General features: G+C 40.6%; 1 protein-coding gene across 11 annotated transcripts in view; it reads right to left on the bottom strand.

Moving 5' to 3' along the window:
* Nucleotides 1-14,304, bottom strand: part of STAG1 (STAG1 cohesin complex component) — a 380,321-nt gene that overhangs the window by 100,478 nt on the left and 265,539 nt on the right. For all 11 annotated transcript variants that reach the window (XM_073360216.2, XM_073360219.2, XM_073360217.2 and 8 more), the window contains 2 exons: nucleotides 5,204-5,291; nucleotides 2,948-3,028 (listed from right to left, as the gene is read on the bottom strand). In XM_073360216.2, coding sequence (XP_073216317.1) covers nucleotides 2,948-3,028; nucleotides 5,204-5,291 — 169 coding nt within the window. The remainder of the gene's footprint in view (nucleotides 1-2,947; nucleotides 3,029-5,203; nucleotides 5,292-14,304) is intronic.

Here is a 14,304-nt window from a genome sequence, read left to right as displayed (position 1 = left end):
CGCCTATTGTTTGGAGTGGACTTCTTGCCAACTCTGTTGTGTAGTGAACCGGGCCTCCTGCTGTTTCTGCTGATTTTTCCATCATCTGCATCAGCAAAGTCTGGGTCTGGTGCTGGTGTTCTTGCTGTTTCTGCATAGTGGCTACCTGCTGCTGCTGCCTTGCCACTAACAGGCTGATCACCAACTCCATCTTTCTACTTAGTCTAGGGGTAGATTAGGTATCACTGGGATGGTTGCCGATTCACCTTGGCTCCAAACATGGGCTGCCAAGCCCAGTCTCAATTGAAGAGGTTTATTCTTTTACAATAAAGGTTAAACAACCAACCAACCAGAATGCAGTCTTAAGTCAGTACCTGTCCCCCTGTCTTCATGGCAACCACGCCCAGCTCCTGGCATCATCTTAGCCTCAGCCAGTTCTGTTCCCGCCTTGGAGCAGCAGCCACAGGATTGCTTCCCCAAACCCTCCCTTACTCCAGGGACTCACCACAAGAGTTAGGTCCACTCCTGTGTGGCCTTTGCTGAGCAGGACTCAGCCCGTCAGAGTCCTTCCCTCTCAGCTGCCTCCTAGCAGCCCTTCATAGACCCAGGTATAGCCCAGCTCTTTAATTAGCTGGATTAAGCTCACCTGCTCCAGTCCAGAGGAGCAGTGCTCAGTCTATCCACAGAGACTGACAGGAACAAATATTTAATAATGAGCTCTTCAGTCTAGCAGAGGAAGGTCTACTACAACCCAATGGCTGGAAGTTGAAGCTAGACACATTCAGACTTGAAATAAGGCATGATTTTTTAATGGTAAAGGTAATTAACCATTGGAACAATTTACCAAGGGTGAATTCTCCATCACTGACAATTTTTAAATCAAGTTTGGATGTTTTTCTAAAAGATCTGTGCTAGGAATTAATTTGGGGAACATCTATTGTCTGTGTTATACAGGAGGTCAGATCAGATGATCACAATGGTCCCTGCTGGCCTTAGAATCTGTGAAAGCACATATGAGCAACAGATGCTGCACCTTGCTTCTCTCTGAGGTGCTTCCCTTTACCTTGCCTTCCGCTGTTAGCCAGGCTGAGGTTTTTGGAAAAGTGAGCAGAAGTCACCAGATGAAGGATGTTGTCTCTGGCTTTGGAATAAAGACAACATAATGCTCCTTTTCATTTGATCAGGAAGAGCAAACCTCAGACACATTCCAGTAGACTTTGTGCCATTCTGGGGACAAATCCAAGCCATCCAAATAGTAACAGCTCCACAGCTGTATTACTTATTAGTATGATGTCATTCAAAATTCTATCCAATTACTTTTAAATGATTCAGCACATGATCAATGCACATATAGGAAAGGAAAAGTCCAAAAGTTAGAACAGAAAATTTAGAAACTAAAAACTAAAAAAGGTAAATTACAGGCTTCCAAATGTAGAATTAATTTATATTGCAAATGGTCTTTCACAGTTTGTGCCATCTAATTACAAATATATAAAAACTCTAGGAATGGTACTTTTTCTAATTCAAGCCTGTCTAGCTGCATCAATGTAATATGGATTGACCTACTATTAAAAGAATTAGTTTGAATAAGGATACATATACAAGGACATCTTTACAACATTTGCATTCCTGCTTGCTTAGAGCATGAGTCATTTCCTAGAACTCTTTCTACAATAAAATTTGCATTTGCCTCTTGTCTAGACTCAGCATTTTATACAGTGTTACTGGGGATATCTTAACCTACTTGTGCATTTCTTTCTTTCAAAGAGAGATGGGAAAGTGAGCTCTTTTTTGTTTTTATGCAGTAAAATATATGCATTACAAAGTGAGTCTGAAATAAAATAATTTAAAATCATTTGTAGGATTTTTTTAATGTGTCCTACTGGATAATTATGCATGCTAGAATGCAGTTGTCTCTTACCTCCTGTGTCAGAATCATATTTAGTACATGCTTATTCATTGATATAGGGTACTAAAAATAATTTTTATAATGAGCTACAACTTCCTTTCGTTTTACAAAGAGGCTGATCCTTAGAAGGTGGAAAAGTTCTTTGTGTCCCAGTTTTATAGCACAGTTACACTGACATAGCAGACATTGCTTCACATTTTGGCCCCATTCCAGAAACACTTAAACATATGCTTAAGTCCTGTCCTGAATAGAGATGCTTTTCTTAATCAGACTCTTTATTAATATGACTAAGGAACAAACTGTAAGAGTTTAATTTGACATGGGAAGGCTGTATCTGTTACATAAAGAAAAAACTGCAATGCAAGTCAGGAGCACAAGGGGTCTTTCGGGAGGTGATGCGTGTATAGAGATAAGATGTTGGACAGTCCAGGACTTTGTGTGTGCAAAGTGTTTGCTGCTGCCCATGGTTTTATGATAATTAGGTTTAGTTCTGTGCCATTGTTTTAAAACAATAACATTAATATTACGAAGAGACCTTTCTGCTTTAATAATGCTGATAGTTATTGCTTAGTGCTTCATTAGTAACATCCACTACTAGCAAACTTACATTTGCCTTTGGCAACATTAAAAATATAGTTATTCATTAAAAACTAAATACCATGTAGATGTTCAGTTATCTGTGATGCTACAAATCAACATTATTTCCCGAACTGCAATCCATTCTAATTAGATAAGCTGTATCACCAACACTTAATCTCTGGCTCAGGCGTCTGTGCCCTTAGAGAAGTGTATTAGACATCTTCAGAAATGAAAAATCAACCAGGATCAACTTCCAATACAGAACAGGGGCAGATCCTCCATTGCCCTGTACTCTGTCTGGTCAAAGTGGGTATTAAATGCTAGTAAATCAGAATGGTAATGATTTACACCCACTTTGCACTGGTGTAAAAATGACTGCACATAATGCAGGGAATGGGGAATCAGGCCCAATGTACTTAGTGACCTAAGCAAGGTTAAACTTCTTCAGTAACAGCTGTATATATAGGAATTTTTACTTACTTTGGAGGGGGAGCCTTCTGTGATTTTCACCAGCTGCCAGAGAATAGAGTAATGGGAACACTGTAGTGCCTGAACAACTATCTGTAATAGAGGGAACACAAAGAATGCCAATAAATGGGAAGGCATCAAGTACAAGTCTAAAATTTAGTTAGAGTTTATGAAGAATTTTGGAAAAGAAGTGATAATAGCTCTCGTGTAGCACTTCTCATTTTCAAAGGTATGATTTTACCCCTTAGCTGTCTTAGTATAAGTAAAGATCATTTACCGCATTTGGTGGGGGAAAAAATTGTAGGTGCTGGGAAGGAAAACTGTAACAGATTCTTTGTCTGTCAGAGCAGAGTAAAGAAAGGCACAGAGGCAAGTCTGAACATGACAAAAGTATGACCCAGCATCTGGATATCTCCATGTAAAAGCATGTTTTAATCCATCAAATTCTTAAACTGTCAGTATGACAGTCTGGTAACATGACGCAAATCAAAGAGAACACACGTCTCATGGAGACGGCAGGGATAATATTAGTGCTACAGAGATATCAGTGGGAGGTGTCACCTGTAATTCAGTAAGAAAATTAAAGGACAATGGTGACTTCCTCTCAAAATCTTGTCCAGATCAGCGATGTGTCCCATAATCAGCAGAAATGAACATAGAAGTATGTCTATGGACAGAGAAGCTATACTGGAAGAGTACTTAACTTTTTATTTCTCTATGCTGAAGGTTTTTTGTCAGGTGTGTTATGTCTGTGGCAGCCCTAAGTACTTCACAATGAAGTTTTATGTGAGGATAGTACTAAAGGCCAAATTATCCCATTCTGCAAAAATACCGCTGTTGAGGGCTCGTGAGGAAAACTCTATGAGATTCACTTTTCAGTGTTTTCTTTCCACTGGCCCTCAAATGGGAGCAATTTGGAAGGGGGTCACACCCCTACTAAAACACAGAACCAAAGGACAGTTGACAGTTATAAAGACAGTTGTTACTCTGCCAGTCTCTTCTCCCTGGGCAGCATGGTTCCAGCATGAACCAGGCTGTCCTGCTGGCTGACTCCTCTGTAGCCTCTCAGCAGCAGCTTTAGAGAGACCTGAGGAGGGTGTTTCAGCTCAGAAATATAGGGCTGAATGCTCAAAAGGAGTTAGGTGCTGTCACGCTCAGCGTCACAATGCCTAACTATTAGGTGCCTGGAAAAATCATTGTGATTGCCAAAGCCTGACTTAGGCACCTAAGCTCCTATATGATGAATAAGGAGAGACAGGTGCCTTAAACTGCAATTCATAAAAGCAAGAACGGTAGGTGGGGAGCCACCTAAGACAGCGAATGGGAGATGCTGATCAGGAGTGCATGCTAGAGACAGGCTTCTTAGTCTGGGATCCAGGGAAGCAGCTAGTTCCGCTTGCAATTCTGAAGCCAGGAACCTTCTTTACAGTTAGGCACCTTAAGCCATTTTAGCAAGAAGCTATTGGAGGAGGAGGTGCCAACCTTATAACTTTTAGCCCAGTCATTAGAGCACTGGCCTGGGATTTAGGGGATCCAGGTTCAATTCCTCTCTCCATCATAGGGGGAGAAAGGATCTGACCGGGGTCTCCTACCCCTCAGAAGACTACTCTTACCACTAAGCTATGGGATACTCTGAGGTGGGACTCCTTCCATGTCTCCTGTTGAATGATGAGTGACTGGTGCAGGGGCACTGGATGCTGGGTCTCCTACATGGGTGTCCTAACCACTGGACTACAAAGTCATTCTTGCTCTCTGGCCCAGTGATTGTTCCACTGTGGACAAATACTTAAATGGTCACTGAGCCAGCATTACAGTGTAATCATAATTCTAATCTTACCTAGCATGTATGTAGCACATTCCATAGCAGAGTACATAACGTTATCTTCATTTTATAGAGGAGGAAACTGAGGCACGGGAAGATTTAAGGACCAGTTTTTTAAAGGTATTTAGGCATAGCAATGCCTGAATGCCTTTGAAGACCTGGGCCTAAGTGACTTGGTTAAAGTCACACAGTGAGTCAGCTGCAGAGCCAAGAACAGAACCCAAGTCTCCTGACTCCCGGCCCTGCACCTCACTAATAGCGACCTTTCATTGAAAATCCAGGAATTTCATTAAAATTAATTTCACTGTGTGACCAAAAAGCATGGTTTAAACTGTGGTTTAAAGGCTAGGGCATCAACTTATTGTGCTTCTCTATGATTATTCTATTAACACTCATAAAGCGTTTAACTCCCCCAAACGATATAATGTATATATTGTTAATTGTACCTGCTCTGGCATAGCTCCATGTTCAATTCCAGTCCTCAGTAATCTGTAGCAGTTACTAAACAGATCCCACTTTGTGAGATCATGAGCACTAAAAGAAGAGGCAATAAAAAGACATTAGTTGAGTTTCATGAGAAGAAAACGGTCTTTGCGACTCAAATCAATAGTTCAGTATTTGTTTGCAATGTTGAGACAACAGAGCAGTTTGAAAGACACTTGTATAAGTTAGTTCACACTACATTAAAATTTGAAGTTGTGCTTTTTCATAAATTAGGAATATTTTACCACAAGAGGTTTTTGCTAATGCAGAACTAAAATCAATGCAAACCATACACCTTTATATATACACAGAGGTAGCTGAATCATGGTCAAACTATCATGTCTCGAACTTGCCTCTAAATCAGCTTACTTCTGAGATTCTAAACACTGCTGGAACTTCAGCAGACATTTCTCAGGCATTGTGGCAGATACCCACAAGGGAAGTAAAATAGAATATTTTAAATGAAAAATAATTTTAGGCAAACTAAATTTAGGTATTTTTCTCCAGTTATTTCCAATAAAATATTTAATTTTAAAATAGTAAACGTTCTAAAACATCTAATGTAAGACAGAAGGGATCTAGTCACAGGAGACTGGAGAGGAAGAGTACTGAGAAAAGCTCATGAGACCAGTCACTTCACATCAGGTTACAAGGGCCTGATCCTGCAAAGAGAAGCATATGGGTGGATGCCTGCACCTATGTACAACCTCACTGATTTCAATGACTTAGGCCTTGTCTACACTACCATGATAAGTCAACCTAAGTTACACTACTCCAGCTACGTGAATGTTAACTGGAGTCAACGTAGCTTAGGTTGACTTACTGCGGTGTCTACACCGCGATGTGTCAATGGGAGACACTCTCCCATCGACTAACCTTACTCTTCTCATTCTGATGGAGTAGTGGAGTCGACCGGAGAGCACTATGCCATTGATTTAGCGGATCTTCACCAGACCCTCTAAATCAACCCTCGCTGCATCCATCAGAGCAGCATAGATCTCCAGTAAGTATAGACGTGGCCTTAATGTAAAGCTACACTCTTATTGCTGAAGCACTGATTATTATACGCAGTTATAAAAACTAATCCTCTTGTACTGAAAAGTGAGGAAATATTTGGGCAGTCTCTGCTATTGGTTTGTAACCACTCATATTGTCATTTAATTAAAAGCTCTTGAAAAGCAGAATTGTAGAAGACCCTAAAGACAAAAAAAAAAAAAACAACCCTCGCACATAAAAGTTGAATTTCAGGTAGGCTTGGCTCCATGACAATAAGATGTGTATTATATAAATTCTAGGCTCCCAGGTTACTGTCTCTGAATAACGTTGTGTACACTGACTCTGATTCAACAAAGCACAAAGACTTGTCCACACAAAAGTCGTACCATTTGAATAATACCAACAGAGTTAAAGCAGTACACAACCTCCTAGTGTAGATGCAGTCATGCCGAAACAGTTTATTTCTGTAGGGAAGGAGAAAATAAAAATTCTGTCTTGTTTATGAATTTTCATTCTAGGACCCTCAATGACAGACAGTCTTCACAGGGGGTGTTCTCTGTTTCCATGGCAACTGAAGGCAGACCAGATCTTTGCTCTATGCCTGGGCTTAGGCCTGCCCCTCAGGAAAAATTCTCCAGAACGATAACCTCCAAAGCTGGAAAAGTACTAACTATACAAAAGTTTAAAAGTGCTATTCAACTCAAACTATTTGCAGAAGAGTTTTGACATGAAATTTTGGGATTTCCTGGAGGAACACCCTCTTCCCTTCCAAACTAGTTAACCAATGAACAACAGCCAGAAGAAAACCTGGTCATAATGCAATACTCTGAGGGAGGATCAGACTGTCTGACATGGAGGGTACTGAAGAATGAAAATTCACTGATAAGACAGAATTTTCCCTCTTAGTTCCCTCCATGTCAGACAGTCTTTACAGTGGGATGCAGAAAGCAGTAAGTCATCCCTAGGGAGGGAAGATTCAACTTATGTATGTAGAACTGAAAAGACATTTCAGGGTTATTGGGGCACCCTGTTCTGAAACACCCTTCTACCAAATGCTGCATTAGCAGGGAGAGGATGTCAACGGAAAGTGAGGATTTAAGGTTATGTGTAAACTTTACAGGCCCTCCTCAAAAGTTTGCAATGACACAGAAATTGGGGGTGTGGTAAATAATGAAGGGAACAGATCACTGATTCATAGAGATCTGCATCACTTGGTAAACTGGGCACACGCAAACAATATGTGTTTCAATTAAGCTAAACGTAAATGTATACATCTAGGGACAAAGAAGTAGGGCATACTTACAGTATAGGGGACACTATTGTGGGAAGCAGTGATTCTGAAAAAGATTTGGGGGTCGTGATGGATATCAGCTGAACAGGAGCTCCAGTGTGATGCTGTGTCCAAATGAACTAATGAAATCCTGAGACGCATGAATAGGAGAATCTCGAGTAAGAGTAAAGAGGTTATTTTACCTCTATACTTGACAGTGGTGTGACCGCTGCTGGAATGCTGTGTCCGATACCCCCAGTGCAAGAAGGATGTAGATAAATTGGAGAGAATTCAGAGAAGAACCACAAGAATGTTTAAAGGATTAGAAACATGCCTTCTAGTGAAATACAGCTCAATCTATTTAGTTTAACAAAGAGAAGGTTAAGGGGTGACTTGCTCATAGTATAGCAGTATCTACCGGGGGAACAAATATTTAATAACGGGCTCTTCAGTCTAGCAGAGACAGCTATAACATGATTCAATGGCTGAAAGTTGAAGCTAGAAAAATTCAGACTGGAAATAAGACAAATTTTTAACAGTGAGAGTAATTAACCATTGGAACAACTTACCAAGGGGTCATGGTGGAGTCTCTATCACTGACAATGTTTAAATCAAGATTGGACGTTTTTCAAAGACTTGCAGTAGGAATTATTTTGGGGAATTTCTCTGGCCTTGCTATACAGGAGGTCACACTAGGTGATTACTATGGTCCCTTCTGGTCTCGGAATCTATAAAAGAGTGTATTTCTCTGTCCACAAGACCACTCCTCTTTTCATATTGGTAACGGCAGTTGTACTGGAGGCTTTGAATGCCTCTGCTATATGCACCTTTATTCCATTGTAGGCTCTGTTCACACTCAACTTATGCATTTCTGCTTCCTTAGAATGCATGGATTCAGCCCGTAGGGTAACAATACAATTTCCTATTATATGAGGAAAATTGAGATGACCTTAGAGATGGAAGCATGTTTAGTTCATAGTACAACTGTGTATCATAGAACATGTAAACTGAGGTTTCACTGAGAGCACACTAAGCTTCAACCCCCACTTGGGGAAAGAAGGTGGTGAGCAGGCAAGACACTTTCAGTGAGAAGATGACATACCAACTATGAAGCTGAAAGATGCTCTTGTTAGGACCTGCAGCCCACAGATTAAGATCATGAAGGACAACAAAGGTGTGACAAGATTATGACTATCAACAGATGGCTCAGGCAGTGGTGCTATAAGGAGGGCTTTGGGATGTATGGCCACTGGGAGGCATTCATGGACAGAGGACAGTTCTCTCGGGATGGACTTCATCTGAGCAGGGAAGGAAATAGACTTCTAGGATGGAGGCTGGCACAACTGATTAAGAGAGCTTTAAACTAGGAATTTGGGGGAGATGGTTGGGAGATGTCCAGGTAATCTCTACGCCAGATTTTAGCATTGAGAGGGAAGAAAACAAAGAAAGAAAAGATTCAGCCGTGGGTAGGAGAATGGACATAAGGAGGAAGGGCAGTGTGGATACCAGTCTAATAGGTCATACTGGCTGTAGAATGGGCATGTCTAAACGGCTAAAGAATGTGAGCGAGGCCAAACAGCAAAAATTAAGATGTTTGTAGACAAATGCGAGGCGCCTAGGTACAAAATGGAGGAACTAGAGCTACTGGTGCAGGAAGTGAAACCAGATATTATAGGGAGAACAGAAACATGGTGGGATAGTAGTCATGACTGGACTACAGGTATTGAAGGGTATGTGCTGTTCAGGAAATACAGAAGTAAAGGTAAAGGTGGTGGAGTAGCATTGTATATCAATGATGAGGTAGAATGTACAGAAGTAAGAAGCAATGGAATGGCTAAGACAGAGTCCCTCTAGGCAAAAATCACACTGGGGAAGAAAACTACTGGAGCCTCCCCTGGGATAGTGCTTGGGGTGTGCTATAGACCACCGGGCTCTAATTTGGATATGGATAGAGCCCTCTTTAATGTTTTTAATGAAGTAAATACTAATGGAAACTGCGTGATCATGGGAGACTTTATCTTCCCAGATATAGACTGGGAACAGATATAAAGTGAGAAAGGCTAAAAGTCAAGTAGAGTTGGACCTTGCAAAGGGAATTAAAACCAATAGTAAAAAGGTTCTATAGCCATATAAATAATAAGAAAAAACGAAGAAAGAAGAAGTGGGACCGCTAAACACTGAGGATGGAATGGAGGTTAAGGATAATCTAGGCATGGCCCAATATCTAAACAAATACTTTGCCTCAGTCTTTAATGAGGATCTTAGGCATAATGGTAGCATGACAAATGGGAATGAGGATATGGAAGTAGGTATTATCATATCTGAGGTGGAAGTGAAACTTGAACAGCTTAATGGGACTAAACTGGGGGACCCAGATAATCTTCATCCAAGAATATTAAAGGAATTGGCACATGAAATTGCAAGCCCATTAGCAAGCATTTTTAATGAATCTGTAAACTCAGTGGTTGTACCATATGACTGGAGAATTGCTAACATAGTTCCTATTTTTAAGAAAGGGAAAAAAATGATCCGGATAACTACAGGCCTGTTAGTTTGACATCTGTAGTATGCAAGGTCTTGGAAAAAATTTTGAAGGAGAAAGTAGTTAAGGACATTGAGGTCAATGGTAAATGGGACAAAATACAACATGGTTTTACAAAAGGTAGATCGTGCCAAACCAACCTGATCTCCTTCTTTGAGAAAAAACAGATTTTTTAGACACAGGAAACACAGTGGATCTAATTTACCTAGATTTCAGTAAGGCGTTTGATACAGTGCCACATGGGGAATTATTAGTTAAATTGGAAAAGATGGGGATCAATATGAAAACTGAAAGGTGGATAAGGAATTGGTTAAAGGGGAGACTGCAGCGGGTCATACTGAAAGGTGAACTGTCAGGCTGGAAGGAGGTTACCAGTGGAGTTCCTCAGGGATCGGTTTTGGGACCAATCTTATTTAATCTTTTTATTACTGACCTTGGCACAAAAAGTGGGAGTGTGCTAATAAAGTTTGCGGATGATACAAAGCTGGAGGTATTACCAATTTAGAGAAGGACTGGGATATCATACAGGAGGATCTGGATGACCTTGTAAACCGGAGTAATAGCAATAAGATGAAATTTAATAGTGAGAAGTGTAAGGTCATGCATTTAGGGATTAATAACAAGAATTTTAGTTAGAAGCTGGGGATGCATCAATTAGAAGTAATGGAGAAGGAGAAGGACCTTGGAGTATTGGTTGACCACAGGATGACTATGGGCCGCCAATGTGATATGGCCGTGAAGAAAGCTAATGCGGTCTTGGGATGCATCAGGCAAGGTATTTCCAGTAGAGATAAGGAGGTGTTAGTACCGTTATACAAGGCACTGGTGAGACCTCATCTGGAATACTGTGTGCAGTTCTGGTCTCCCATGTTTAAGAAGGATGAATTCAAACTGAAACAGGTACAGAGAACGGCTACTAGGATGATCCGAGGAATGGAAAACCTGTCTTATGAAAGGAGACTCAAGGAGCTTGGCTTGTTTAGCCTAACCAAAAGAAGGTTGAGGGGAGATATGATTGCTCTCTGTAAGTATATCAACGGGATAAATACCGGAGAGGGAGAGGAATTATTTAAGCTCAGTACCAATGAGGACACAAGAACAAATGGATATAAACTGGCCATTGGGAAGTTTAGACTTGAAATTAGATGAAGGTTTCTAACCATCACAGGAGTGAAGTTCTGGAATAACCTTCCAAGGGAAGCAATGGGGGCAAAAGACCTATCTGGCTTCAAGATTAAACTCAATAAGTTTATGGAGGAGATGGTATGATGGGATAACATGATTTTGGCAATTAATTGATCTTTAACTATTCATGGTAAATAGGCCCAATGGCCTGTGATGGGATGTTAGATGGGGTGGGATCTGAGTTACTACAGAGAATTCTTTCCTAAGTATCTGGCTGGTGAACCTTGCCCACATGCTCAGGGTTCAGCTGATCGCCATATTTGGGGTTGGGAAGGAATTTTCCTCCAGGGCAGATTGGAAGAGGCCCTGGGGGGTTTTTGCCTTCCTCTGTAGCATGGGTCTCCTGCTGGAGGATTCTCTGCACCTTGAAGTCTTTAAACCATGATTTGAGAACTTCAATAGCTCAGACATAGGTGAGAGGTTTATTGCAGGAGTGGGTGGATGAGATTCTGTGGCCTGCATTGTGCAGGAGGTCAGACTAGATGATCATAATGGTCCCTTCTGATCTTAATATCTATGAATTTGCATATTGGGACCAATGAAATAGGGAAAGGTATACCCCAAATAAAAAAAACACAGTAAGGAGGTCAGAAAAATGTCATCACGGGTAAACAACAGAGTAAAAGAGGCAGTTAGAGGCAAAAAGGCATCCTTTAAAAACTGGAAGTCAAAACCTATTAAGGAAAATAGAAAGTTGCACAAACTCTGACAAATCAAATGAAAAGGTATAACTAGTTAGGCCAAAAAAGAATTTGAAGAGCAACTAGCAAAAAACTCAAAAGAAACAGTATTTTTTTTTTTTTTAAAGTGCATCGGAAGCAGAAAGCCTGCCAAACAAGTCAGTGGGGTCACTGGACGATTGAGGTGCTAAGGGAGCACTCAAGTAAGACAAGGCCATTGTGGAGAAGCTAAATGAATTCTTTGCATTGGTCTTCAGTGCAGAGGATGTGTGGGAGATTCCTACATCTGAGCCATTCTTTTTAGGTGACAAATCTGAGGAACTGTCCCAAATTCAGGTGTCAACAGAGGAAGTTCTGGGGAAAAAATGATAAATTAAACAATAACAAGTTACCAGAACCAGATGGTATTTAAGCAAGAGTTCTGAAAGAACTCAAATACGAAATTGCAGAACTACTAACTGTGGTATGTAATCTATCACTTAAATCAGTGTCTATACCAGATGACTGGAGGATAGCAAATGTCACCTCAATTTTAAAAAAAGGCTCCAAAGGCAAACCTAGCAATTACAGGCTGGTAAGCCTAATTTCAGCACGAGGCGAAAAGGCTGAAACTATAGTAAAGAACAGAATTATCAGACACATAGATGAACACGATTTGTTGTGGAGGAGTCAACATGGCTTTTGTAAAGGGAAATCATGCCTCACCAATCTATTAGAATTCTTTGAGGGTCAACAAACATGTGGACAAGGGTGATTCAGTGAATGTACTGTACTTGGACTTTCAGAAAGACTTTCAGAACTAAAGGTTCTTAAGCAAATTAAGTAGTCATGGGATAAGAGGGAGGGTCCTCTCATGGATCAGTAACTGGTTAAAAGATAAGAAACCAAAGGTAGGAATAAATGGTCAGTTCTCAGAATGGAGAAAGGTAAACAGTGGGGTCTCCCAGGAATCTCTACTGGGACCAGTGCTGTTCAACATATACATAAATTGTTTGGAAAAAGGGATAAATACTGAGGTAGCAAAGTTTGCAGTGATACAAAATTACTCAAGATAGTTAAGTCCAAAGCAGACTGAAAAGTTACAAAGGGATCGCATAAAACTGGGTGATGGGGCAATAAAATGGCAGACCAAATTAAATGTTGATAAATGCAAAGTAATGCATATTGGAAAATATAATCCCAACTCTATGCACAAAATGATGGGGTTTAAATTAGCTGTTACCACTCAAGGAAAAGATCTTAGAGTCATTGTGGATAATACTCAGGAAACATCCGCTCAATGTGCAGCGGCAGTCAAAGAAGCTAACAGAATGTTAGGAACCATTAGGAAAGGGACAGATAATAAGCCAGTAAATATCATAATGTCACTGTATACATCCATGGTATGTCCACACCTTGAATGCTGCGGGCAGTTCTGGTTGCCCCATCTAAAAATATATATATATATTAAAATGGAAAAGGTACAACAAAAGGCAACAAAAATGATTAGGAGTATGGAACAGCTTCGATATGAGGAGACATTAAGAAAACTGGGACTGTTCAGTCTGGAAAAGAGATGACTACAGGATGGTATGATAGAAGTATATAAGATCACAAATGGTAGGGAGGAAGTAAATACGAAAGTATTATTTATCCCTCACATAACACAAAAACAAGGGTCACCCAATAAAATTAACAGGCAGCAGGTTTAAAACGAACGAAAGGAAATCATTCTTCACAGTGCACAGTGAACCTTTGGAACTTGTTGCCAGGGGATGTTGTGAAGGCCAAAAATATAACTGGGTTAAAAAAAGAACTGGATAACTTCACGGAGGATAGGTCCATCAATGGCTATTCGCCAAGATGGTCAGAGATGCAACTCCATGTTCTGGGTGTCCCTAAGCCTCTGACTGCCAGATGCTGGTACTGGATGACAGGGGATGGATCACTTGACAATTGTCCTGTTCTGTTCATTCTTTTTGAAGCATCAGAAGACAGGAAACTGGGCTAGATGGACCACTGTTCTGACCCACTATGGCCATTCTTCTGTTCCTATGCCAGAAAATGATAAAGTTGGTGGTCCTCAGATATCTGTTATGTGATGATGAAGGATTCTTATAGGTTTCTTACAGTGCTACATTCCTGCAGTCACTGACTTGTCTTTCCAAAAGTGTTGGCCTTGACCCCGATAGTCAGGCTATGTTGTAAAAACACCAGAATGTCCTTTGCTTCAGCTGACTTTGCCTTGATGTGTATCCCATATTAGACTGATATCTCAACATCAGATGATACATATACATAATTCTGAATTTCCTCTAAGATGCTGGGAAGATGTTAATCACTTTCTTACAATGAGTAGCTGTACTTGCTTCCTCTCAGCTTCCCAGCTGATGGGTTAGGCAACACGGAATA

The sequence above is a fragment of the Lepidochelys kempii genome, chromosome 9 (assembly GCF_965140285.1).
Source record: "Lepidochelys kempii isolate rLepKem1 chromosome 9, rLepKem1.hap1, whole genome shotgun sequence".
Classification (NCBI taxonomy): Eukaryota; Metazoa; Chordata; order Testudines; family Cheloniidae; genus Lepidochelys; species Lepidochelys kempii.
Note: the sequence above shows the minus strand (reverse complement) of the source record. Positions and strands in the feature narration are given on the sequence as shown.